This window comes from Nipponia nippon, unplaced genomic scaffold (genome assembly GCF_047370975.1).
Source record: "Nipponia nippon isolate SJK-2023a ecotype South Korea unplaced genomic scaffold, ASM4737097v1 scaffold_10, whole genome shotgun sequence".
Lineage (NCBI taxonomy): Eukaryota > Metazoa > Chordata > Aves > Pelecaniformes > Threskiornithidae > Nipponia > Nipponia nippon.
The window spans coordinates 27,488,397-27,515,631 of NW_028262291.1; the positions used below are offsets into that span (position 1 = coordinate 27,488,397).

Below are 27,235 nucleotides of genomic sequence, written 5' to 3' on the forward strand. Positions count from 1 at the left end.
CCGGCCTTACCCGCTGCCGGCCTCCCCGCCGGCGATCAGCATCAGCGGCGCCCCCGGCTCCGCTGCGCGGGGGGCGCCCGCGGCCCTGGCCTGAAACAGGCGGGCAGAGCCTCCGAGGTGTCCTTCGGCAGCTGATTGCGGTTGGGTTTTTGGCACAGGACTTACAACCTTAGATACTTGATTAGTTTTCAGAGCACCACATTGGCAGATGAAAGCTGCGTGGTAAGGGCCCAAAATACATCAACCAAATGGCAACCAAATAAAAAAGATACCATTTCAAAACACAACTTCCTCAAGAAGATGCACCTGGTGTTGGAACTCAACAGAAAAAACTGCACTTTAAAGGCAGATAAAACAGTCACGGCAAGATCAGCTCAGAGACTACCAGATCTTACATGACCAAGCAGACAGGAATGGGGAAGGGAGAGCCCAGCCGACGCAGCCGGAGGTGCCAGCGCGTCCCCCTCGCCTGCGAAGGAGGCTGCTGCCTGCCGGCCATGCTGCGTGGGGAACCGTCTCTCCGGAGCAGTAGGATCTCATGCGTCAGGCCTACCAGTAACTATGCTGAGTAATTAAGGTCCAGTCATCCACACAGCTGGCTATGAACACAGGTCCTAAAATATCTGTACATAAGCACTCCTTGAATTGTGAATCTTTAGGGTTTGGGTGTTGGTGGGTGATTTTTTGCACTATAACTATAGTTAACCTATGCATTTTCTCACATATTAGGAAATGCATAGGAAAACTAACAAGAAAAACAACAAAGACCCAGACTATGCTTTTCTCCTGAACTGTAACAACATTGTATTAGTTGCTGACATCCTAAGAATAAGTATCGGAATGACATACACAAAAAATTATAACCACTGACAGACAACACAATCTGGTTTTGAACATATATATCAACCCAATTAGCAAATCTTAAAGTCTTATCAAGCACTTCTGTAATACAAAACACCCTTCTTAGAACTGTACCCATTAGCAAAAATAGCAAGAGGAATAATTGAGCGTAGCACTTCCCTTCTTCCCTCTGAAGCCTCGAAGGCTTGATTTTCAGGAAGGGAAACTACTACAGAAAAAGATCCTTTTTATCTTGACAGTGATCCACAGCTTCATCTATACGTCTGCAGAAGTCATCATCATTGGAGACAGAATCTATGGAGTTCATCAGGAATCACCAACAAAACACCAAATACATTACATAAATCTTAATATCTTTTAGTTTTCGTATGCCCTAAAAGGGGTACATTTCAAGATTTGTAACTGAAAAAAGGGGCCCAGATACCAACCTTCTTAAAGTAGACTGAAAGGCTTGTATTGATTTCAATGGTCTATGTATTTGTCCCAAAGAAAACTGACACTGTTATCCAAGTTTTCTCCAGCAAAGATGTGTACCTCCTGTCCCCGCTCCGTTTGTCTCCCAGCAGCAGCATCCCCATGCAGAGCACACACACAGTAACCTATGCATTTCCCTTTTGGGAGCTATCATGGTTAGCATATTTTAGAATGGAATGGAATGGAATGGAATGGAATGGAATGGAATAGAATAGAATAGAATAGAATAGAATAGAATAGAATAGAATAGAATAGGACTATTTCAGTTGGAAGGGACCTACAACGATCATTAGTCCAACTGCCTGACTACTTCAGGCTGACCAAAAGCTAAAGCATGCTATTAAGGACGTTGTCCAAATGCCTCTTAAACCCTGACAGGCCTGGGGCATCGACCACCTCTCTAGGAAGCCTGTTCCAGTGTTTGACCACCCTCTCGGAAAAGAAATGCTTCCTAATGTCCAGTCTAAACCTCCCCTGGCGCAGCTTTGAGCCATTCCCACGCATCTGATCGCTGGATCCCAGGGAGAAGAGCTCAGCACCTCCCTCTCCACGTCCCCTCCTCAGGAAGCTGTGGAGAGCAATGAGGTCGCCCCTCAGCCTCCTTTTCTCCAAACTACAAACTAGACAAGCCCAAAGTCCTGAGCCACTCCTCACAGGACATGTCTTCTGGCCCTGTCACCAGCTTGGTTGCCCTCCTCTGGACGCATTCAAGGACCTTCACGTCCTTCTTAAATTGTGGGCCCAGAACTGCCCAGAGTACTCAAGGTGAGGCCACACCAATGTAAAATAGAGCACTAAATACGGTATGCTAAATACAGTCATTTTATCAATTACTAAGTTTGCTTTCTCTCTAGAGAATCACCAGATATTTTCGTAATTATTATTCACTAAGGACAAGAATAGCAGATAGTACACAAATCACGCACAGAAGAAATGCCACTGGCCTGAGGTGCCACAGCTCAGTGTCTGTACGGTACACTGAGCAAGCCAGAGAAAGAATAACTTGAAAAAATATTCTTATATGTATTTACAGTCTCACACTCTTTGAACTATAGTATACAGCAAAGGCAGAGAAGTATAATTATGTGTGGGCAGGATATTAGGCTTATTTTTATGATGCCTTTTGTCTGACATACAATTATGTTGAGGCTCTGCCTTAGTTATGGGACCGCAGAATAAAGCTGTCTTCTCACCAGGTCTGGTAAAGCTCTACTGCGACTAAGGCCACCCACTTCACGGTATTTGTAATACCATTAGATATTCTGCCTCCTTGTCACCAGGATCTTTTTCCGAAGCGTGAATATTTTTGGCTACTTCAGTCTGACTACTGATGTAAAAGAGTACCATTACAGCAACTGGAGTTTGGCGCAGATAGGAAAACAAGCCTATATTCCACTAAAAAGTAAGAAAAACTATATCATCCTAAAGAGATAAAAGAGTAAATATCATGCTATCTGACCTCCTTCTGTCCCATGACCATTACTAAGCTGCCCTGCGCCAGGAAAATGAACAAAAATATCACTATTGTAATGACCTCGTTTACCCGAGTACCCCATTTTCCCGAAGCCATTCCAGCCTTGGAGGAGAGGATTGCAGCAGCCATGCTACGTAGTACCCTCACCTTGCGATCAGTATTGGGGGCGGCCAGGTCCCAAATGGAAAGCATCTATCTTAGGTGTTCAGTGCGTGGGATATCAGCATCAAAATCAGCATGAAAACATAACACAGGGCAAATGCTGCATATAGAATATTAATGTATGACAGATGTTTGCCTTTTCTGTACTTCATTAATGTATGTAAATTAGATAATAGAATTAATATATCGGAATTTAATTGAGAGTATCTATGCCAAAAAGTTGGGTTTGGTTTTGTTTCAGTAAAATACAAAGTTGATGCTTGTACTCTCAACGGTGATTAACTTTGAGGCTAAGACAAGCATCTTGCATCATTTGTTGAAAGGGTGCTCACGGTCACACCACACCTGTCATGGATGCCCACCTTCCAGGAACCCCACACAGGTAAAAGTGAACAGAGGACTGGCCCCAAAACAAATTAAGTGGAATGGTTTCTAACGTCCGCTTTCCAACACAGCAATTCATTGTATCTGAAGGGCCTCAGTACAGTTATTTTTCTGGCTCCTACGGAACCTGGGGCAGTTGTAAAGAGAGACAAGACATCTCAGTACTGCTACAGAGAAGCAGGAGCACAGATTTACGGCATGCTCTTTCCTCTCTTCCTCCTGCAAGGCTCTCAGTCTTTCCTTTCTCCACCGACTGAATAAACAACACTGCAAACCCACAGCTGGTCCTTGGAGTTGTGTCCCAAGTCACTTGGAAGCCGTCAAGAGGAGACAGGCCAGCGAAGCTCCTCCTGCAAGCCCTGCCCCAGCGTCATGGGGAATCGCACCCGGGGGCTGGCGTTAGGAATGGAAACTCTGGCAGGCAAACTCCCTGGCATTTAGAAAAAGCTGGTTTCAACTGAGAGACTCTGAGGGCTTAAAGATGAGGTCGGGATTATTCAGATAAAGGTTTTCAATGGAGAGTGACCGAACAGAGTCAGCAGGATCAAGCTGAAAGAGAAAGAAGGATGCCAAGCCAAGGCGAGGCTGCTCTCCAACCCCAGGGAGAGCGACCTACGCCACGCTCAAAAGCAAGGGCACGGCTCTCCGCTTGGGCGGGAGCAGGGCTTGGGGAACTTGCTGGGCCTCCTGCTCCAGCGCACTGGGCTGGCTCCGGGCCCTGCGGGTCAGCTGGCCGGTACAGCACACAAAATGACTGACTAAGAACTAACTGAAGCCCCAAATCCAGTGGGCAACTCCTCGGGGCTGGGCCGAGCATCACCCGGGCGGGCGGGCAGGCAGCTCCTCACAGGGCCGCCTCCCTCCCGCTCCCGCAACCCGCCATGACGGGGGGCAACCCGGCCGGGCAGGCCTCCCCCAAGGAGAAGGCAGCCCCCAGCCCCTCCCCGCTGTTTCGGAGCAGCGCCCCGCGCCTCAGGGCCGAGCCGGGGCCCTCCCCGTGGAGGGGGAACCGCGCCGGGAGCCGGCGCTGCCCCCCCCCGGCCCCACCTGCCGGGGCCCGCTCGGCGGCGGTGGCCGCCCGTTAATTGGATCAAGAGCCCGGCGGAGGGGGGCGGGGAGGCGAGAGCCTCGCCGGAGCTGCCCCGCCGCCACCGGAGCGCCTGAGCGCCCGGGCCGGGCCCGCCCCGCCTCCAGCAGCGCCCGGCGGGGCGGGAGCCCCCGTGTCCCGCGGCTGAAATAGGGGGAGGGCCCGGCGCTCTCCCAGCCCAGGTGGCCGCTGCCCGCCGAGCCGAGCCTAGCCGCGCCGCCCGCGAGGTAAGCGGCGGGGTCACCTCTGCTGGGGCTGCGGGCTCCGCTCCCCCGGGCCGGGCGCCCCCCGGCTGCCGGGACGTCTTTCGGACCTGTTCCCCGTGGGGTGCCGGGGGTCCCAGCGGCAGAGCCCGGCCCGCTCCCGCCGCCGCCTCCCCGCGGCGGGCAGCGCGGCTCGGGAACCGCTGGCGGCCGCGAGGGAAAAGTTTCCTCATGGAAAGGGGGCGGGTGGGGAAGGCGGTGCCCGGCCGGGCGCTGCCTGTGGGCAGAAGGGGACCGAGAGGCGGCTCGGCGCGGTTCGGCGCGGTGCGGAGACGAGAGGAGACGAGACCCCCCGGTAGGCGCGGGGGAGCGGCGGCGGGTTCGCGGTCCCTGGCAGGTTGTTCGCAGGAGGCTGGGGGAAGTTCCCGGGAGAGCTCCGGTCCCTCCGCGTCCCTTGCGGCCCGGCCGCCAGCCTGACCTTCACCGGGTGCCCCGCCGCCGGCCTCCCCGGAACCGGCCTGCCGCCGCCGCCCCGTCTCTGGGGGCTGCGGAGGCTCCCCCTCCCTCCGGAGCCAGCGCCTCCGCTCCGCTCCGCGGCGGGGACAGGGGCCCCTTTGTGCCGGATCCGCGTTGAGCCGCTGCCCACTCTGAAACCGGAGCCGCGGGCGCTGGCAGTGCTGAGGCGGAGGGGGGTAAAAGCGGCTTCCCGGGACCCCCGGGGGAAGGGGCCTCGCTGGGGCCCGGGCTCGGGGGGGTCCGTGGTGCCGGTCTGTGAGCCGGGCTCCCGACGGCCGGCGTGAGGAGTACGGCAAACGGGACAGCCCTGGCCTTGCTGGTCCTCTTCCTCCCGTCTGGCCGCTGACAGCAGTCTTGGTGTCAGGGAGGGGGGCGCAGGGCGTGGGGCAGGCCCGGGGTGCTGCCTGCGGCGGGGTCGCCTGGCCCCTGGCAGGCTGCTGGGGTGACCGTGTCCTCTCTGGCCCAGGGCAGGAAAAAGCTGATAAAGGTGGAGGGTATTAGCAGGTCTGAACATCCAGTGCTTGAGAAGACAGTCTATGATTTGTCACTGCGCACCGGAGGAGAGATCCGCGATCTCCACAAAGCTATCGATAAGCGAAGCTAGCGTGGCCCAAACGCGTTAACCAGTTTTACCACTTTCTGTGCCAACTATCTGTTCGTTGCTTGCTTCAGTTCTTTAGGCTTGCAGAAGCCTCAGAGCTTGGTGATGAGGGGGAGGTTAGCCGACCACCTCCAGACACTTGCTCCTGGCCCTAGGAAGTAGTCTGGCTTTTTCCTTCATTCTGTAACCCTCCTTAACCAACGGGTGCTCTCTGCCTCCTGAAACGGGAGATGAGCCTCTCTCCCCTTCAAATCCACTGCTGGATTAATTCGCACAAAGGAATGTCTGATACGGTGGTAGTTGATTGCAGTACAGAACCCTAGCCGAGCCTCCCACTCCACCCTGGAATTCAAATGTCACCAAGAAGTCACTGAGCCTTACGACGACTCAAGTCATTCTCGGTGCGTAATGGGAGCAGAATGCACAACTGTAGCGTGTGGGCTAAAATGACAGCGTCCAGATACTCCTCGCTCCAGGTGTGAGCTGGTCTCTGGGTGGAGTCAAAGTGGAGCTTCTCCTCTTGCATTGCATAACTGGGCACATTCTTTCGGCCAAGGATTCACCTTTCTGTGAAGTGCACAGTGTGCTCTGTGTGAGATAGAGTCTGTTCTGCTTTGACAGTGTTTTGTGTTATTAATGGTATTTCACTAGAAGTTCCCTAAAATATTTACTAGATTGTCCTTTGAGTTGTGGCTTGGAACAGAATGAATGTGCAAGCTGGATCAGCTGCTTGCTGCTTTCCCTATTCTGTGCCTGCTGTATTGTATTGCTTTATTGGCTTTTTTTCTTTTTTTCTTCTGACCTATGAGTTTGAGCTTCTCTGGCTTGCCTGCACTTGTTCAAGTGAAGCCTGTCTTCTTCTCAGGCTGTAAAAAGCAGTAACTTCAGCGTGTCAGCTATGTATAGGCCAGAGAACAACTACCCACCTGGAACTCCACTATCGAACGTCAGTGTGTGAATAAGGATTGTGTGTGACCGGACTGTGCCAAAATGCCATGGGTCCTTGCCAAACTGTGTGCATAAGCAAGTCATAAAAGCCTGAAAATCTTACAGACCCAAGTTCATTTCTTCACAGGACAATGACCGGCACTTCAATCATTTGAAGTTATTGCGGATTATACAAGAGCTAGCCTGAATCTTTTGGGCTTTCTGTGGATGAACAGGAGTTTCCAAAAAATATAAAAAAGTGTGTGTGCACGCACACGCACACACACACATTTTTTTAATTCAACAATACAGTCAAGTATTTTTGTAACGTGACTGCTTTTCTTAGGAGATGCAAAACTGTGCGAACACATTAGTCACTGCACCAGGGGCAACATGAGCTTCGTTAGGACCTCGTATGATATCACTGAGCGTGGCAAATACCGTATATTCTTTATTCTGGCCATCTTGAGGGCTGGAGATAGTTCAAACAACAACTGAATAATTTGGTCTGTGTCATGGCTGGCATCCAGGGATTGAACTGGGGACCTCAAAAGCTAAAAGTAGCTGCCTGTAGCCTAAGTGGAAAAAGCTATGCTCTTGATCAGAGAGCATTAATAAACTGCCTCTATTTTTGCCATCAGCTGATCAGTGATGTGTGAATTTGGGTTGCTCTTGAGAGTTCGTAGGGAAATGCCTAAACAATAGGAGAGCTGTTTAAGCCCTTTGAGGGACTCTCTATCTTTTTAAAACAGACTTTCTGATCAGGCAAGCTATTTTATCGCTAGTTACTCAGCATGATGGTTGTAGAGGGTACTGCATGACAGGGAACTTGTGTCAGATAGATTAAAAAAAAAAAAAAGCCTTAATATCTTAGTCTAAGGCCTTAGTGGGTGGGACAGAAAACAGTGACTGCTATATCTGCACGTTTTCATGAAGAATTTGGGGATTTTGCTCTCTGAAGAATAACAAAAGAACTTTGCATCCTTGGAGCAGTTAAGCAGCTGTTCAAGAGGTAGCTTTTTGCTGCTACTTTACGACATGGTGACCAGTGTAATTTAACATCCAAATGTGCCCTGACTGTCTGGGCACAAGTTTTTCCAGCAGGACAAAGCGTAACGTCAATGCAAAGAGCCTGGTGCGTCCTCTGCTGTAATCATTCAGCTTTGTTTCAGTGACTGGTACAATAGTTTCATGTTCCTTCAAGCTGAAATGTGGGCTGAAGCTGGGCACTGCTATAAGGCAATATGTGTGACTGGCATCCTAATCGTTTTTCAGCCTTCAGTGGTTTCTCCTCGCTGTGAATGGCACAATGGGAAAGAGCCTTTCAGACTTGTGATAGTCAGAATTTGTGTGTTAAATCTAGTGGTTGTCACTGGGCATTGTAGTTTGTTGAAGAGGCATGTGAGAGATCTCCATGGTACCGGGGGCCTGGATCCAGAGGCATTAGACTTGTGTAGGATTTTATGCTCTCTTAGTAGGCGACTGTGGTAGAACTCTGTTTATTGTGACCTGTCAGGAAGTTTTTCTGGGCTAGAGGAGTTATAATTGCTGCAGGCAACCCATAGCTAATGGTGTTAGCAAGTCTTCAGCTTAGTCAGTCCTGTCCATGCTATGAGCTTGCCCAAGCTGTGTCTCTTCTGTTTGCAGGAAGATATGGTACTTGCCTCCTGGGCAGTTGGGGACATTGTCAGTCTTTTCAGTCGCTTATAGGTGATTATTTGTTGTCAGTAACTTCTTCCTCTCCCTCAGCAGCCCTGCTGCTGAGCCAAACCTGTCGCGCTCCTGCACGTGCTGAGCCATCAGCTGCAGCACTGCTGTGTAGAGCTCTGAAGTAGGCTTGCTGTCCGTCTCTGACATGGGCAAGAAGCTTTCATGGAGGATTGGGAGAAGATGCAGCATATTTCACTTCCTGAATGATTCTAGATATTTATTTTTGCTTCTTGGTGTTTTCAGCCAGCTTGTACTAGGACTGCTGACCTGTGGAAACCTGTGTGAAAGCCCGCTGTTGACTCCAGCAGGCTTCTACCTCAATGCAAGCAAAAAACCCCAGGGTTTTGAGCTGTGGGATAGGAGCTGCTTCAGGAGGCCATTAGGGGGAAGATAAAGCCCACTGGATTACTCTGTTTGTGCTTTCTGTTTTTAAAAAGCCTCCCAGCGTTCTTTTTTCACATGTCAGGTTGAGTCCTGAGGATCAGAAACTGAGATCATTGCTTAGGGCAATGGGCTGGGAAAGCAAATGACATTTCAGTGATGCTGAACAGTTAAAATCTATTTGGTAATGTGTGCCCTTTGGGCTGACTGTCCCATTTGCTTGTGTTCTCCTGGGGTCTTGTGGATAACACCTGGCATATGAAGTAATTTATATTAATAGTCTTGCTCTTCATATTGAGATCCAAAAATTTATTTGAAGAGGCACTACTGATACCAAAGAGCAGAGTCTATGCAGATAGTATAAAAGTAGATAAAAGTTGCCCCATGACATACAGGATAATGAACTTCAAGAAGAATGTGTGAAGTATGAATATCCATGGTGCAGGCCGGTTCCTAATGGCTACCCTTCTTCAACCTTGTTATCTGTATGTATCTCTGGGAAATTGGTCAGAAAGGCATATGAGTGTCTTTAGGAATGGAGTACCTACAAAGGGATTGAATCTGCCAAACCCTTCTTGAACCAGGAGATGCTATGGAGGGAATCTAAGTTGCTGAATGTTCTCTCCAGTCCACAGAGCAAACAATGCTTTCTTTTTACATGCCTGGTCCCATAAAAGACTGTGAAATGACTGTCTGTAAAAGCTGGTCTATAGTCCTGCCAGTTCATATGGTACTGAAGTCTGCCTTACAGTTGCAGTTGTTCTGTATGTTGTTTAGATTTTTCCTGCGAGGAAGCAATTGACTAAACCTAGCTCTGGTGACAAAAGGTGAACAAAGAGCCTTGTCATCAAAGTGGAGGAACTGACCACAATGTGGAACAGAAGCAATGGGTGTGATGCTTTACCTTGTTCTTCTCCTTTACCATAAGAGATGTCCTAGCACTCAATCTTATCTTATTCAACTCTCACTTCAAAAAGTTGGTTGTACTCCCTTCTACAGCCTTTTTGGGACTCGAAACTGTGCAGGGAACTGGATGGACTTCAGAAACGCCTTGATGATGATCTTCTTTCAGGTTCTTGACTGCATTATATGACTATTTGGAAGGAAAATATTCACATAATAAACAGTTTTAGTAAATCAGTTTTACCAAGTAAAACCAGAAACCTGTTTGATGCAACCAGAGATAAAGAAATGCAGTACTCTGAATTCATTGGCGATACGATTGCCACGCACTTGGTCTGAACGACAAAACACTTGCCAACTCTATCTCCCATTCCCCCCTTCCTCAAAAGACAGCGAATGGAAAAGACAACTATTGGTAAAGTGAAGCCAGAAGTTGCAGAACTGCATCTGGGTTAAAAAACCACTGTGACTTCCAAATGGGAGGAAGGGGCAGAGAAGGCTGACTGGAGGCATCTGACTACTGTGCAGTCCAGTGAAGCAAGAAACCACCAGAAGCTCAGTGTTAGAATGGAGCTAACTGGTTTGTGGCTCCTCTAAAGGTTGTTTGATTGCATTGATTGCAGTCTGCTTCCTTAAGACTTCTTAATGAATTCAAGTAAACTTGATCTGTGCTCTGGGGGTTGCAAGGTGATTCAATCACAGGATGAGAATATTCCACTGACAAAGACTTACAGGAGTTTGCCTTCCCCCCCCGGAAACATCCCCATCACCACGCCCCGTTATTTCTCTCTTCTTTGCTCAGGGTTGGAAGAGGCTGGAGCATTTTGTTCTGTCTGGATCACTGGTGTTCATGTAAAGATCTGAACAAAACAAACTTCTTTACTCAAAGCCTGGTTGGAAGTGGGTAGACTGGCTCAGCCTGCTATTGTGATGAGTTACCTTTACTAAGTTATAGGCAACTGTGTTACAGGATGGATGGTTGATCTTGTCTTGCCAGTCACTGAGTGCAGATAAAAAGGTGACCAGGTGAAATGTAGATTAAATCCTGGAAAAACTGTCTACATTCAGTGCAGATTGAGATTGCTGAGGAGGGATAGAATGGCTTTGGCTGGAGCTTTAAACACCTGTTTGCCAATGATTGAGGAAGAAATAGCTTCCCATTGTTTGGGGTCCCTTCTGATTAAAAGGGAAGTGCTGATTGCATATATTTGCTGGCAAGCTTGCAGTTTATTTGCAGAGACTGATGCAGCAGGGTAGGAAGTACCCTGGGAAGTACCCAGCATGGAAGCAAGCAAGTGAAGAGGCTCAGGGAGTGGGACAGCAGAGATTACAGGTTCTTAATATCTGCATGGGTTAAAACCTTACCCTGAAAGAGAGGTAAGCCAGGGAGTGTGAGAACTGGGAAGTGGGCATGCGGACTAATGTGTGGAACAGGAGCAACGCTATTCACAGGGCTAAGAAAGTAGGCTAGCGTAGTGCTGTTCCTGGTAGCTTGGATGTGTGTCTCTTTATTAAACTGTCTTGTGCTCCTGTTTGTAGCTGTCTGCTAAATACATAGACAAAGCATACATGTCAAGATTATTCCAGCAACTGTCTTGAACATCCCAAATGAACACGGCCTGTTGTCCTGTTAGAGTATGGTACCCCGTGGTCCAGCACTGGTTTCCTCCCTCCTTTTACTCTGTGGATATTCGAGATTATAATCAAATTTTTCATAGCAGGAACAACTGGGGAAAAACTAACACGGACCTTGATATACCAATACATTCCTTCATTAACATTGCCTCACATTGTATTAATGAGGATAGATCTGTGTTCCTGTAATACTAAAGATCTCCTACATCATATTGGAAAAGAAAGCAGAATTTTTCCTTTTCTTGGTGAAACAATTTCTGCCTGGTAAAGCTATGTCAGTCAGGAATCCTAACCCTTAGATCAGCAGCAGTGTGTTGTTAGAAGCCTGTTCTGTAGCCTTGGCCTCTGAGAACCTGACAGGGAATGGCTAATAAACGTGGAAAGTATTTAAATCTGAACGAACATTTTGAAAACTTGGGGTAACACATAGGGGAATGTCTGTCTTCAGTACAGTAGCTTGGTCTGAATGTGGAGAAGACCAATATAAAGAAGCTGTGGTCTGAAATAGAGTAATAAAGCAGCATGTAGACTCAGGAGGTCAGCCCCTTAAGTGGAACAGGATCTTGTCTGTATTTTAGTACCTTGGTTTAATCATGGAGCATTTTGCTAGTGGACAGCCACATGATCTCTAGAGAATCATTGTCTGGGAGATGGGCTTCTGTTACAGGCTTGCATGTAGCTGAAGTGACCTTTGTGTGTAGTTACTGTTCTGCCTGATGTCTCTCTGACCTCTTCCTGGCTGGAGAGATCAGCTGAAATCTTGCTCGAAACTGCATTAGGCAGCCCTGGCAGGCTTCAGTCCTTAGGGAGCGGCTGGGAAACACTGGCTCTTAGTCCCTTTCCCAGTCAGGTGATTACCAAGGGTGTGACCACAGCAATAAGATAAATATCTCTAAGGGAAGTTTTGGAGGATCTTCATGTTACTTGGCATCCTCTCTAGCTGTAGAGAAGAACAGGCCCCTCTTCAGAAAGGTGAGTACACCTGTAAATATCAGTCCTTCTATATAATGGCAGTGGGGAGCATGTTGCTGGGCATCATTACAGTCACTGGTTCAGAGCTATTGGATGTGCACCTCCAGAGATGGTGAGGCTGGAAAGGACACCCTGTCCCATGCCCCATTTCATTCTCTCTATCGGGGACCACCTTAGTGCTTCTGTACCAGCAGCAATCCAGTTCATTACACTGCTGGAGTCATGTGGAACCTCCTGGCTCCAGCTCTCTGGTTCCATTCTGACAATAAGTTAACAGGAAAAAAAAAATAATCAAGGGTTTTCACATCTGTCATGCCATAAGGGGAGGGGGCCTGTCATCCTTTTGTGTATTTGGATTGTTCAGATTGAAATGTTTGTCTGCAGTCTACACCAGAAGTGCCCTGGAGTGAAACAATACCTTCACCACTGCCTGCTGTACAAGAAAAGTGACTCTTCGGGAATCCAACAAATTGGTCACAGAAATCTCACACTGCTGCCTTGTGCTGTTAGTTGTTGTCTTGAGGTGGAAATCAGTTAGTAGCAGCCCATTCCTGATTAAAACTCTTGCTTAGCTTGACTTCAGCACCTACATAGAAATTGGTCCATAATAAAAATGTGCCTCCACCAAAGCCCCGGTTACTATTACTAGATAAATATAACTCAATTTCTTCCTACATGTGTCTGCATCCAGCACTTGCTGTTGCACCTGGGAAAGGGGAGAGGAGTTGGGCAGAAGGCCTTGTCTGGCACAGTGTACAAGCTCCGTTTCTGTGGATGAATTCTGGCAAGGCTGCATGTACCACCCCTTCGAGCATTTGTAGAGTTCAGAGGCTTGTTCTTGGCAAACTTAGGAAAACAATTGCTCACAAGGAGTCTCAGGAGGCAGTCAAGCAATGCACAGAAGTGATGCCTTGGGCATTTGGAGGCTGGAAGTATTGGAGTGTGGTGTAGAGGGAGGAGGATCTCTGTGGTTTACTTGCCTTGGGGAAAGGTTTCTGGAGAAGAGTGATTATTACTATTGGGTCTAGAAGTTTTATTTGTGGATCAGGACCCTGTTGTACTCATGTTGTGCAAACATGAAACAAAAAGACATACCTCGTGTGTTGCCAGATTGACACATTTTGAAAGGGAAGGGTTTGGGCTGACACCTTGGGCTGAGGGCAGGAATCTGTAGTCTGAGATGTGTGACTGACTGGAGCAGGGGTGAGATTAACAACGTGGTTAAAGGTGGAAACAGCTCTGCCATGAGAAGCCCTCTGGCATTTCCCTAAGTGGAGCTCGGTACCAGTGAGGCAGTCATGAGCCGTTCTACCTTTCTGCAGCTAAAGACCAAGAGCCATTTTTTGATAATTTAACAGGGAGTTGATAGGAGGTGTGGTGTAATAACTATGTTGGTCATAAGTGAGAGCAGGTATTTGCAGGAAGGAGGGGAGTATCTTTTTTAACACTGCTAGCAGAAAGGGTTGTAGCTCTGCAGAAATCCCATTTGCATGGTTCAGTTTCTCTACCTGACGTTGCTTGTTGTAGTGGTGTTTGTGATGCCCTTGTCTGTCATCCTGCGGAGGTGTGAAGTGAATAGAAGTGTAGTCACTCTCTCCCTCCTTTGGAGAGCTTGTCTTGCAGGAGCTGCAGTGAGGTCTCAAGTACCTCTTAACTGTGATAGCTGAAAGAGGAAGGCGGTAAGGTAGGGATAAACATTCCTTTGTCCTGCAAATATGATTTGCTAAATAGCCTCCTCTTAGCAGAGGTGGCAGTGGCATCAGAGAGTCTTGTATGTGGTGCTGACCCATATATAACTCTAGTTGACCCAATATAACTCCAGCTATATTGCTCATCTGTACAAGCTCTGCCAGCCCTCCTGAATCACGTGGTGGCTCTTGCTATATCAGGCTGTCCACAAGGTAGCCCTGTCATCTCCACTTTGCTGTAAAACAGCCTCCAGGCTTTGGCATGTATAACTCATATATTTGCTTTTCCTGGCAAACTCAGGTTTCCCCTGGTCTCAGGCTCTTGGTGGCTTACAACACACGATGTTTTGGGAATAACTAGGCATGAGGGGGTGGAGTGGCAATCTACTTGCTCTTCTAGGGCTCAGGGTGACAGCAGCAGCTGTTCTTCAGCCCCTGTGTGCAGTACTAAGTACCTTCCCTATGTCTGCATGCAGATCCAAATTGATCTGCTGACTGACATGGGCTCATGGAGTATGTAAAGTCCAGAAAAAGCCTGGCAGAAAAGGGTCCTCCTTGTTCTTTGACCTTTTTGCTTCTACCAGGCTAGATTTTTCTGGACTTCTGTAAAGTCTGTCCAACTGCTATGGAAATATGTACTCAACTGGCTGCTACTCAGGTCATGGAGATCAGCCTGTAGAAATATTATTCTACTTTATTGCATTCTCCCACCTAGCTACTGTGCCAATGACTACAGTATAGCCTTAAGCTGTGGGATACTTTGCCACATGATATTGTGGATGCTGAAAACTCACATGGGTTCAAGAGCAGATTGGAGAAATTAATGGAAGAGAAATCCGTTGAGTGTTACTAGTAATTCATAGGTGCCACATCCAGCTCAGGAAGTTCCTGTCAACAAATGATTAGAGGCTTGGAGAGCATGCAGGGCAGCATCTGTCCATCTGGACTTCTGTAAGGCCTTTGACACTGTCCCCCACAACATCCTTCTCCCTAAATTGGAGAGATATGGATTTGATGGATGGACTGTTCAGTGGATGAGGAATTGGTTGGATGGTCACATCCAGAGGGTAGTGGTCAACAGCTCAATGTCCAGATGGAGACTGGTGACAAGTGGTGTCCCTCAGAGGTCTGTACTGTTTCATATCTTTATCAATGACATAGACAGTGGGATCAAGTTTGCAGATGACACCAAGCTGTGTGGTGCAGTTGACATGCCTGGGGGATGGGATGCCATCCAGAGGGACCTGGACAAGCTCAAGAAGTGGGCCCATGTGAACCTCATGAGGTTCAACAAGGCCAAGTGCAAGGTCCTGCACCTGGGTCGGGGCAATCCCCGGTATCAATACAGGCTGGGGGATGAAGGGATTGAGTGCAGCCCTGAGGAGAAGGACTTGGGGGTATTGGTGGATGAAAAGCTGGACGTGAGCCGGCAATGTGTGCTCGCAGCCCAGAAAGCCAACCATATCCTGGTTCCGCATCAAAAGAAGCGTGGCCAGCAGATCACAGAAGGTGATACTCTGCTCTGGTGAGACCCTACCCGCAGTACTGCGTCCAGCTCTGGGGCCCTCAGCACAGGAAGGACAAGGACCTGTTGGAGTGGGTCCAGAGGAGGGCCACAAAAATGATCAGAGGGATGGGGCACCTCTCCTATGAGGAAAAGCTGAAAGAGCTGGGGCTGTTCAGCCTGGAGAAGAGAAGGCTGCGGGGAGACCTTACTGTGGCCTTTCAGTACTTAAAGGGAGCTTATAAGAAAGATGGGGACAGACTTTTTAGCAGGGCCTGTTCCGGTAGGACAAGGGGTAATGGTTTAAAACTGAAAGAGGGGAGATTTAGACTAGATATAAGGAAGAAATTCTTTACAATGAGGGTGGTGAAACACTGGAACAGGTTGCCCAGAGAGGTGGTAGATGCCCCATCCCTGGAAACATTCAAGGTCGGGTTGGATGGGACTCTGAGCAACCTGATCTAGTTGAAGATGTCCCTGCTCATTGCAGGGGGGATGGACTAGATGACTTTTAAAGGTCCCTTCCAACCCAGACCATTCTATGATCATGTATGCTCGCTCGGCTCTCAAAGCGAGGGAAGGTATCAGCTTTTGGCTGCTGTCTACAGAGGCTATGAGAACCCTTAGTCTGATCCAGCACAGCTACTATTATGTTTCAGAGCATGTTGATCTTAGTGATAGTAAATCCAGTTATTTGGGTTTGTAACTCCTGAGAAAATAAGTAGGTATGGCTCAAATTCTAATGTGGAAACTGCAGAAAGAATGGATTCAGGGGTTTATTGTTTGTTTGTTTTGCTTGACTGTCCCTCAAATGAACAAGCACACTCTGACACACACAACAGCTTTCCACATTTACCCCCAAATTCTAGTACCGTGTAGTCAGCCTGAATTGGAAACCAGAGATGGAAGGCATGTTTGTGATTCATTGCTTCCTGATAAAGTGGGGATGGGGATGTGGGATGGAAAAAGTGACACAACCTTTATGTGTCATATCTAATTGATCTATGTCTTCATCTTTCAGGAGAAAGAAAGGGAGGGTCTGAGGCAGATTTAAGTATACTTTTACGTAACTATTCATGAAGTTTTTAAATCTTAGCAATTTCAGGAATGTGTAGTCTGGTTTTACTGGGGACCACTGGGCAGTCTTAGAAGGTTTATGATGAGCTATAACTTTTTAACCAGTGACCTGGATCATGTAAAAGTGTCCCAACTCTTCCCGCCCACCCCACCAAAGGTCTCTACTCTGTTTGCAATAACCCAGTCCACTTTTCTTTCCTTCCTCCTCTTTTCCTACCTTCTTTCGCGCCTTCTCCAAAATTGTCTTAATGTTTGGCTAAAAATCCCACTCCCGCCCAGGTTTTGCAGTTTCTGCTCTCAGTTGTATTAACTCTCAGTTGCCCTAACCTTCCAGCCTCAGTGGAGTGGATATTGATGACTGAGCAGAAAGTTTTTTGCTTGTCTTTTTTTTTAAATAAATAGACTTTTGACATCGAAGTAAATCTTCAGGGAAGTGAACGTGAGGTAAACAAAAATGCCTCTGTCTGCCCTCACTTCCCTTAGCCTCTGCAGACCTTTTACTTCCCTTTCCTCTGTGGAAAGTTGATGACAGTTACCTATACCATATGCAAAGTATTTCTGAGAATGTGGTGGGGACAGCTTACAGAACTAAGGGTCAAAAAAGCTCTGCTGGTAGAGAGCCACATCTTACCAGGGCAGTGCTAGGTGCTCTGCTACTAAAAGGAGTCTAGGCCTCTAAACCAGAACATGCATTCTTGTAAGTTTGGTTTTTGTTTTTTAAATGTAGAGTTATCAAGTCCTTTGTCTTGTATATAAGTCCTTTTCATCTTTAGTAAAAAGAGTCCGGAGAAAAGGTGTGTCCTTCCCTTCTTCTCCCAAAGCCAGCTATGTGTAAAAGTGCCGGCAGCAGTGCATGGAGGCAGTGGGGTTTGCTAAACCAGATGCTGTACAGTGAGAGGGGACCAGGCCGCACGCAGGGTGCCTGGGGAGCGTGCTTATTTTAGGCCTTTCTGGCCACGAGCTGTTCCCTTTGCTCAGCTGTTGTGATGCTACCTTTCCCGCACAGCGCTGTCATGCCGCCCCAATGTTTCTATTTTAACTCTCTCTGGGGTTAGATCTTGTGACACAAGGATTTGGCATCTCTTCTACGTGCTGGAATGTGGCATCTCAGGAGGCACAGTGGCTGCAGCTGCTATATCAGAGGGTGCCCCTCCTAGTAGCTGGCAGAAGAGGACACCCCTAGGATTGTGATGCATCAGAACAGGCAGCATCCCTGCAAAGGAGTGGCAGTGTCTAACTCTGCCCATCTCTGTCTCCTCCAGTCTTTTCACGGAGTTTGAAGAGCTCCGGACGTTCTTGCCAGCTGACCACTGCTCCCCTGCGGCATCTCACTTTCAGCTTTCAGGTATGTAGTTACTGGGGACGAGAGTGGAGTTGCGTGCCCTGGAGGCACAGAAGATAGCTTTGCAGTCTGCTGACAAATGGTGGGGAGGGAGGACAGGGACAGCTGGTGGCATGGGTGGAGGTATTCAGGTTTCAAGGTTCGTGCACCTGAGTGTCGTGTCCCATTTAACAACTTGCTTCTGTGACTGCAATTCAGCACACTCAGCCTTCTGGAGAAACCCAGAGGAACAGCATTAATGTACTCCTGACACTCTCCATGGGATAAGACTGGGCAAACAGCGACAAACTGTTTCCAGAAGAAATGTAGGAAATTCCTGCAGTCTGTGTTGGGGTGCTTCACGGTGTGGCTCATGCCACTGAGAAGGACTTGCAAGAGGTGGGAGATGTGGACTGATCTTCATCTCTGCTGTGAGCTCTGTGGGCTGGCAGAATGAGCAGATACCTCTCTGGGGTGTGAGGGAAGCTTTTTATAACTAGGAATGTGCAAGAGGAGAAGTGGCAGCAAAGGACATCTATGCTGCATTAACCCAGGGTTGCCTAGAATGGAGTGGGTTTGTGTGTGAGTGACTGGGCTTGGGCCTTTTTCCATTACTCTCTCTCTCGTTCCTGCACAAGAGCAACCCTGAACCTCTTCCCAAGGAATTCATAGTGTTACACCATGACAGGAACAAACTGGCAGCACAGACTAGCATATAGGAATGGGCAAAAGTTCTGAGACAACAGAAGATGAGAGGCACCCTTTACTTTCTAGCCTAGATCTTGAGCCTAACGCAGTGAGAGTTGAGTGTAATGAAAGCAGCAGCTCTACAGGGCTGTTTCTAGGGAAGCAGTGCTGCTGGGTTACCGGCATGTGTGCTGCAGTGCCATTTGGCTGGGTATGCCCCAGCATGTTTCTGTAGTTCTGCTCAAGCCCAGCTCAGCTGGTGGGCACCTTATAGGGTTCCTCCACATTCAAAACATACCTGCCTGCTGACTGCTTAGCCTTGTTTTCTCCAGTCAGTTGTTGTAATCCCATAATCCTGAGTCATACTGGGAAGCTGGAGTCATCTCCATTGACAGAAGACTTATTTAAAGTCTTTCAAGGCAGATTTCAAATAGCTTTAGCTACCTCAGTTTCTGTAGCTTTTGCTACCCTCTTGAGGGCCTTGGTTAAGAAAGGAGTCTCCACAGAGATGTCTGGTGCTGCTGAAGGGTGTTGGATTCACTAGCATCTCCAATATCTGTACAGCTGAGGCTTGGCAAGATTGTGTTCTACTGCATCCTTTCCAAATGTGCTACAGGCCTGCCAGGGAGGCCTTCTGTCTGCAGGGAGGGAGGAGGCAGGTCCAGTCCTGGGCATCTCTGCTGGATCTAGCCATCTGCTGCTGGAGGCACAGTGATGCCAGTACTTGCCTGCGAGGCAGTAAGTTGGGCTCCTCCAGCTCCAAGAGTCATGGAGAACTGTGCTCTCTGCAAAGGCTCAGCCAGTGCTATGTTAGAAATGGCTTTTCTCTCTTCTCAGCTTAACTGAAGTCTGCGAAAATTCTCTGCTGCAAGAAAACGGGGGTGATGTCATCAGAAGATGATGCTGGCGGGGAGGCTCCTGGGGGCAGTTTCTGGGAGGTAAGGAAGGATAATCGGAGTGTGTGGGAGGTAGGAATGTCATCTTACCTCCCACCTGTGGAATTAGGGGGTTGAGTTTCAGGTTCCTGGGTGACATGTTGCTCTTGGAGTGGAAGGGAGGAACTGTGGGGAAGTTCAGTAACGCGCTGTGGGCTACTGCAGGGAGGAGGTGACCCTTTCTTCCACAGATGCTATGGAATTAGAGTTCCTTATTCAGCTGACACTGATCTGAGCTGTGAGAGAGGCAAGCAAAGCATCTCAGCTTCTTCCCTCCACTGCTGTGCCTGCCTGAGAGAGTGCCAGAGGAGGGTCTGAGCCCAGCTGCTGGCTTCAGAAAGGCCTGTGCTCCCTCCCCATGCAATGACTGACCTGCTGCTGTCTGTTCTGAAGGAACGTGAAAGTCAGTACAGTATAAATGATGCTGTTGTGTGAAATTTCAGGCTGGAAACTACAGGCGGACAGTGAAGCGTGTGGATGATGGGTACCGGCTCTGCAATGACTTAATCTCCTGCTTCCAGGAGCGAGCCAAGATAGAGAAGAACTATGCTCAGCAGCTAACAGAGTGGTCCCGTAAGTGGAGGACCAATGTGGAGAAAGGTAAAGTTGCCAGGTTGGACTAGGAACAAGATACAATCATTGCACTCTCTTCTTTGAGTGCTATCTCTTACTGAGGTAATGCTGTTTCCTTGGGGGACAGGCTTCCCTTCTCCAGGAAGGGGGTGACTTTCTTGGGTGTCGTGTGTGTGTTTTTGTAGCCGGTCCTCTGATTCACTTGGAGAGGTGTTCTCTGCATTGTCAGGTGTTTGGTTACAAAAAAAAAAATCTATTTGTTTAGTTTGGCCGGTCCTTGGGCAGACCGAGTCTTAAATCAAGCTGCAGATCTCCCCTTTTAAGGATGGCTTGTCTGTCTCTCCTCCTTCTCCTGCAGTCAGAGAATAACTACTCATGCTGTGATTTAGGGGTAGTGGGCTCAAACTGATAGCATCTCACAAAGTAATGGGAAACAGTGGGACAGATGCCCCAAAGGTCTGTGAAGCAGAACCTTAGCCTCAGACATGAACTAGTGTTGCTATCTGTCCTGAAGCTCAGGCCAGATCTGTGAAGAGAATTTTCTACAGAAACCTTCTGCTAGCAGGCACCATCTGGGACAGCTAAGGCTGCCCAAAAGAAATGCCCACCTCGGCCAGCTGTAACAGCCAGTCTAGATGCTGCCTGTTGGGACTGTGTGGAGACCAGTCAATGCTGACTTGTGTGATGGGGGAGAGTTAAGGAAGTGACTCTGTACTGAGAGATATATGTAGGAGGAAAAGAATCTGCGTTCCCTCCTGTGGGCAGGAGGTGTAAGAGCCCCTCTGGTGCTTGTTCCTGCAGGTCCACAGTATGGTACTCTGGAGAAGGCCTGGCATGCCTTCCTGACAGCTGCAGACAAACTGAGTGAAATTCACTTAGCTGTCCGGAACCACCTGGCTGGCGAAGACTCAGATAAGATCAAGGCCTGGCAGAAGGAGGCCTACCACAAGCAGATGATTGGAGGCTTCAAGGAGACAAAGGAGGCAGAGGATGGGTTCCGCAAGGCCCAGAAACCCTGGGTGAAGAAGATGAAAGATGTGAGCAAAGTGTGAATGGGGAAGGAGGGATGAGGGCAGTGAAGCTGGCTGCCTGATTGTGAGAGCCGCTGGGCAAACAAACTGGGTTTCGCTAGAATAGCAGAGAATGCCTGAGAGGGAGGGATGTCTTGTTCTTGGTGGTTTTGTAGCTTCCTTCCCATGCGGGAAGAGTTTGGTAACAGGCTCTGTATTCCTGCATGGCAGGTGAGCACTGAAAAAGAGATCATCTGGAGGTACCTCTTCCCTTTGGAGCATGGTTTACTAAATGCCAAATTGGCATTCCTATTAGGTTGTCCTGAAACCATTGCTGCTAACTGTAACAAATGTTAACATGCCCTCCGAGTAACACTCTCTGAGTAATGGAGGATCAGTGTGGTCAGGATCATGGCTTTTTCTGCATCCTCCTTCTACAGGTGGAGACTTCTAAGAGAAACTATCATGCAGCCCGGAAGGAGGAGAAAACAGCCCATACAAGGGAGAACCATGCCAAGGCAGACTCATCTGTCTCACAGGAACAGCTGCGCAAGTTGCAAGAGCGTGTAGAGAAGTGTACTCAGGAGGCTGAGAAGGTGAGCGTGTGTTATATGGATGTGGGTCACAAGGACACTCCTCTCAAGGAAAAAGCAGTGGTTGTAATGTCACTCACTGAAATGGCTCCTGTTGAAGCCTGTAAGGAGGTGTGAGATCCCATTGTCTGAGGCTTTAGTGAGTTAGACTGAGACTTCAGTAACTAAGACTAAGATCTCTCTATCTTTGGTGTTGGGTAAGATCTAATTTATAAGTAAATAAAAAAAAAAGTAGGGGATTTGGTGCAGGGGGTGGGAGCTGCAGACCTGAAGACTTGGCTACCAAAAGTGGCTGGTTTGCCTGCCCACAAGAGTGAAAGTGCAGAAGGTCCTCTATGGAAGAGGGTGGCAAGGAAGAACAAGGAACTTGCAAGAATATTAGGAGAGCAATGGACTGGGATACCAGCTGTGGGATTTCTTCTTCTTTCTGTGGTGTATTTGTTCAGCAGTGCAGGGGGAAAAAAAACTTGTCAGTCCCAAGCCAGAGCAGGGGGGCTGTCACTGGTTTGACATCAAGGCAACAAATCTCACCATTGCTGTCCTCCTGGGTTGATACAGTGCAAGGATCAGTATGAGAAGATGTTGGAAGAGCTGAACCGCTACAATCCCCGCTACATGGAGGACATGGAGCAAGTGTTTGAGGGCTGTCAGGAAGCAGAGCTCAAGCGATTGTGCTTCTTTAAGGAGATGTTCCTGAATCTGCACCAGCATCTCAACCTCTCCACCAGTGAAAGGTACCAGCCCTGACACAGGAGGGAAGTCTGCCAGCCTGGGGTGCCCTGGGCTCTGGTGAGGGGTGCCAATTCTGGTGTCTTAAAGGGAGCTGCCTGCTTGCATCAGGCAGGTCTCACTCCTTCCCCTTCCAAGTGTGTCTGAGAACTGGCATTTGGTCCCTTTAGACTGACCAGTGCTGGTGTCTCTGATTTTGGATAGTGCCAGGCTCCCTAGAGAGGATTCTTTCTGCCTCTGAACCCTTCCTCTTCCACTGCTGTCCAGTACTGTCCTGTGGGTGTGATTCTATTCTATGAAATGCCTCCATGTTGCTATATGTAATCCCAGGCTGAGGAATGCGGCTCTGCCTTCTAGTATCTATAGCTATTGCACCCATTCTGCCCTGAGTAAAGAAACCTTTTGTGAGATAGTGATAAACATAAGGCCACAAGTTGCCCTTAAGTAATAGGGGGGAAATAGGTGCAGCCAAAAATCTTCTGTGCTCCTGTACTTTAAGGTGGAGGCAAGAAATCTGAGCCACCTCCCTGCCTGTGCGCAAGAATGTGCCAGGCTCTTTCAATGCTCATTTGATGAGCTGTGCTGAGAGCTGGCAGATGTTAGCCACTGCCACGCCAAACAACCCTGTCCCATTTGCCAGGCTGACCCTTCTGTAAGGGTGGCTTTGTTTTTCTAGGGCTGCTCTAGCATCCTTAATCCTGTGGGACTTTGGATGCTGTGTAACTGTGCATGAGGGTACACTCTTCCTTCCTACTTGGCTTTTGGGAAACTGCTGAGGGACTTGGTTACTGACGGTTCTGTCTATTCCTGGTCATAGCTTTCACGCGTTATATCGAGATCTCTACCAAGTCATCATGGCTGCAGACAACCAGGAGGACCTGAAGTGGTGGCGCAACACTCACGGCCCGGGCATGGCAATGAATTGGCCTCAGTTTGAGGTGAGGTAGCATTCTAGAGTGTATTATTACTATTTCCAAATGTTTAGCTGCTTTACTGAAACTGGGGGATTGCTAGTCTTGTGTTGGAAAGACCATGTCTTTGCTCGGCAGGCTCAGGATGTTAGGCTCTTCTAAAATTTTTGTTGCGTTGCAAGCTCTTTGCCCAAAGGGACACAAGCAACCCTGCCAAACTGCAAATACTCCAGCCATCTAGCTGCAAGATCAAAGAACAGGAGTTGGTGCTCAGGGCCTTGGGACAAGTTACTGTTATAATTTTTCACAGCCCCTCTTATTGTACCTTGGGATTCAACAGGAGCAAGCCTGCTATGCCAGTAAGGCCATTTGGCTGACCAGCCCAGCCACAACTGAAGTATGACCTGGTGTTGCGTCCCTCAGAAAAGATGCACAGAGCTTTCATATCTGAGTGGCTTGATGGTGTTATTGCTTTTCCCTGAACAGGAATGGTCCCTCGAAACACAGCGGCCAATCACCAAGAAGGAGAAGAGTGGCAAGATGGCTGATGATGTCACGCTGACCAGCATTTTGCCTACACGTGATGGTGTTGTCTCACAGACCCCTCTGCAGACAAGGCAAAGGTTAGGAAAAGTAGTCCTGCTCATGAATGAGTTGGATTGATAGGAGTGATCCCTTCCCTAACTTCCTGTCTCTTGCCCATGGCCTTGCCCGTGCCACCCTGGAAAAGACAGGGTAGAAAAGGGGGTTTAGGGTAGCTGCCTTTTGTGTTTGTTTTTTGGTTTGGTTTGGGTTTTTTTGTCTATTACGTACTGCCTCACAAGGTGCCTTCCTTGTAAAGATCGTTCTAGTGATGAGATTCTGGTATGCGTTTCCCCAATTCTTCTTCCTCCCAGACAGGGTGAGGAGAGTTGGGAACTGGCAGCTTTGCCAGGTAGCTGTACTGTTTCCTAAATGCAGGCATTAGATTTTTTATTTTTTTTTTTCTTCCCCTGGCATGGTGCTGAGTGCTACCTGACAAGTCTGGGTATAGCTGCTTCCCTTGCCAGGAAGCAAGCTGGAGAATAGGGAGAGGCTGAAGAGACTCATGTCCTACAGTTCCAGTAGCCATCCTGCTTTAAAAGGTGAACTCTGGCCTAAGTGAGCTGGGTAGAAAAGAATGGGGATATAGAGATGTCTCAAGGCTACTACTGTATTTCAGTCTATTGGATTCAGGGGCCCTATTTGCCAATCTACAGGTTTTCCTGTGAAGAGGAGCAGAACAGCCTCTTCTATGACAGCCTGAGGGCACCCACCCATGTGAAGTTAGTATGGAACGTAGCATCTTCAGGGCTTTTTGGGTTCCAGGTGCCTGTCCTCTGCCGCTCTTCCCCTCTGCTCTTGTTCCTGACTTGAAAAATGGCATTCCAGACATGTTTCTTTGGGATGGGAGACATGCCTTTTCCTGTCTGTCTTATTCTTGGCTGGAATAACTCTGGACATGGCTGGGCTCTCCAGTTAGGACTGGCCTTCCTTGTGTGAGAGGGTCTGCTACAGTAGGATGAGGTCATGAAGAGTGTGCATGTGTGAAAATACGTTGAGAATGAGTTACCCTCCTGGCCCTCAGGGCTCTAACGCTCGGATGCTTTTAACCAAATCTAGTATCTCCTAGGATCTCTCCTCCCTGTTCACCCTCACTTGGCTGTTGGGCCTCTTGCACCCTGTTTTATAGCATAGCAGTCTCGGGGGGAGTCAGGATGGTGCATGATTCAGGAGGAGGTGGGTAAGAGATGAGTCTCCTAACAACCATCTTGTCTCCTTTCTCCTTCCACATACAAAGCGGAGGGAAGGAAGACATTTCGGAGTGGTCAGATGAAGACACTCCCAAGAAGTGCCTGGATGCCAATGGGCATGAAGAGGACATAAAGGTACCAGGTGTACGGGTTCGAGCGCTGTATGATTACACGGGACAGGAGGCTGATGAGCTGAGCTTTAAAGCAGGTACAGAAGCACTAATCTCTTACTAACCTTTTGCTGTCCTCACTCAGGCTGACTGATTGAAACACTCTTTAAGAACTGGATGTCCCCTTGAAAACTGATGCTGCTTCTTCTTCCCCTGGCCTGACCCATTGCCAGCTCCTCTGAGGTGGATGATAGACTGGGCAGTCCAACCTGTTCTAGACTAGGAGACACATAAAAAGAGACTGCCTAAGCCTTGGTCACAGTGTAGGGAGAGCAGACCCCATGTGGTAAACCAGATCCTTCCTGCCTCCTCTTAAGGCATTTATTCTGCATTGTATCTGGAGACTTTATTAAATGCTTCTCCCTTGTGCCATTGATATAAAAATTATATAAGTGGTCTGGATTGTCCTTTGAAGTAACCAGAAGATAGATGTTTTGGGAGAAAGCTCAGCTGACTGACATGCACTACTGAAGGCAGAGTTCAGCTGTCAAAAACAGCTCTGCAAACTGTTGCTCAAAATGGGTATCTTGAGAGTGGAGATCCTGGCTTGCAGCAGAGGATTGAGTGAGAGAGAATGGTGGAGCAAACAGACCCTTCCCCTTTTCTTCCTTCAGTTAAATGTAGTTTGCATGTGCCATCTTCTCCAACTCCAAGAGGACATCTGGATCTTGAGAGTGTCTCTAATCTTGCTTGTTTTCAGACTTATATGGCATCTCTGTGCTATACCTCTTCAAAATACACCTGTTTTACAAAGGCACTGAAGCCCTACAGTAGCAGGGGCTTGTGCCTGAGGCCAGTATCTATGCTGCAGTATTACCGTACTAGTAAACTTCCTAACACTAACTTGTTGCTTTAATATATCTTACAACATGGGTCCTCTAGAACTTGACTCTTTGCTCTCTCTTTCCACCCAGCAGATGTAATGAGGCATGACTGGTTAGCTTCAGTCATCCCCTTTTTGAATCTGCTCCGAGCAGCATGCACCTGTAGGGCTTAAGCTTAACAGCAGATGACTTTCTGAGCCTCTACCAGTCTGGGATGTGCCTGTTGATGCAGTCAGACCTCCCTCTCTGGCAGAAGTATGACCTTCTACTGGTGGAGAAGGGGACCTTTCTGCCCTTTCCCAAAGAAGGTGTGGGAAGGTTAAAAGCCTTTCCTGGTCATAGTCTGAGAAATGAGTTGATTCCATGCCTTGCTGGCCAAACCAGACACTCTGTCATGGAATAGTCATTTTGGGTCCTAACCGCCAGAGCTTAGCAGCCTCTTAGATTTCTTTCCCACCTGCTACAGAGGAGCCACTAAGAAAGTAAGCTCCGAGATCCTTCTGATCTCTCTGGCTTGTAAGCATGTTCCTCTGGGGGGAGAAAAGCAGGCAGAAATACAGGATACAAAAATATTTCTGATGTTCAACAGCAGAAGTGAAGGTCTATCTCTAAGTTCCTTGGCCTAGGGGATGGTACTGAGCATAGATATTGAAGAGGTCGGTACCTCTGTCTTCAATTAAACTGTGCAGTATGATACAGAGTGTGATAAGGGGAGAAAAGTGTGGTGATTCGGACCAATAGGTCTTGCTTTTTTATCAACTCTTCTGAGGCAGGGAAAAATGCCGTACTACCTTTCCCGAGGCTGCTTCTTAATGACTGTTTTTGCTTTTAGGTGAAGAACTAATGAAGATTAGTGAGGAAGATGAGCAGGGCTGGTGCAAGGGCAGACTTCTCACTGGCCAAGTTGGACTCTATCCTGCTAACTATGTTGAGAAGGTTGGATCATGATTGCTACTGCTCTGCTAGTGTCTCACAGCCATACCAGCATCTCCTGCAGAGGTCACTGGGTCACTGCTGGCCCCAATCCACCTTTGCAGTATATCCAGCAACTTCTGGACTTTGAGGGCACGTATTCCATGTAACTAATGCTTCATTTTAAATGCCTAGACCTGTAGGGATTTTCTAATAAATAAACAAGGATGACTAAAGAC

At 48.4% G+C, this 27,235-nt stretch overlaps 2 protein-coding genes across 8 annotated transcripts in view; one reads left to right on the top strand and one right to left on the bottom strand.

Annotated features, from left to right (window-relative positions):
* DDB2 (damage specific DNA binding protein 2) overlaps positions 1-4,893 on the bottom strand; it is a 19,622-nt gene extending 14,729 nt beyond the window's left edge. For 2 of the 3 annotated variants that reach the window (XM_087746100.1, XM_087746101.1), the window contains exon 1: positions 4,687-4,893. In XM_087746100.1, coding sequence (XP_087602226.1) covers positions 4,687-4,878 — 192 coding nt within the window. In that variant the 5' untranslated portion in view covers positions 4,879-4,893. Of the gene's footprint in view, positions 1-10; positions 1,026-4,686 lie in introns of those variants that run through there. The other variant, XM_087746103.1, reaches the window with a different exon arrangement.
* PACSIN3 (protein kinase C and casein kinase substrate in neurons 3) lies at positions 3,986-27,235 on the top strand. 5 transcript variants are annotated; one of them, XM_087746110.1, is made up of 13 exons: positions 3,986-4,669; positions 17,822-17,904; positions 18,100-18,279; positions 19,405-19,505; positions 19,946-20,102; positions 20,877-21,112; positions 21,526-21,681; positions 22,237-22,412; positions 23,225-23,345; positions 23,805-23,941; positions 24,557-24,622; positions 25,138-25,298; positions 26,917-27,235. In XM_087746110.1, exons 4-13 carry the CDS (start codon positions 19,452-19,454, stop codon positions 27,030-27,032), a joined length of 1,380 nt encoding a protein of 459 aa, XP_087602236.1. In that variant the 5' UTR covers positions 3,986-4,669; positions 17,822-17,904; positions 18,100-18,279; positions 19,405-19,451; the 3' UTR covers positions 27,033-27,235. The 5 variants fall into 5 exon arrangements, with proteins under 5 accessions (XP_087602236.1, XP_087602234.1, XP_087602238.1 ...); XM_087746111.1 differs by lacking the exon at positions 3,986-4,669 and adding an exon at positions 4,908-5,000; XM_087746108.1 differs by lacking the exon at positions 18,100-18,279 and having other exon boundaries at positions 3,988-4,669.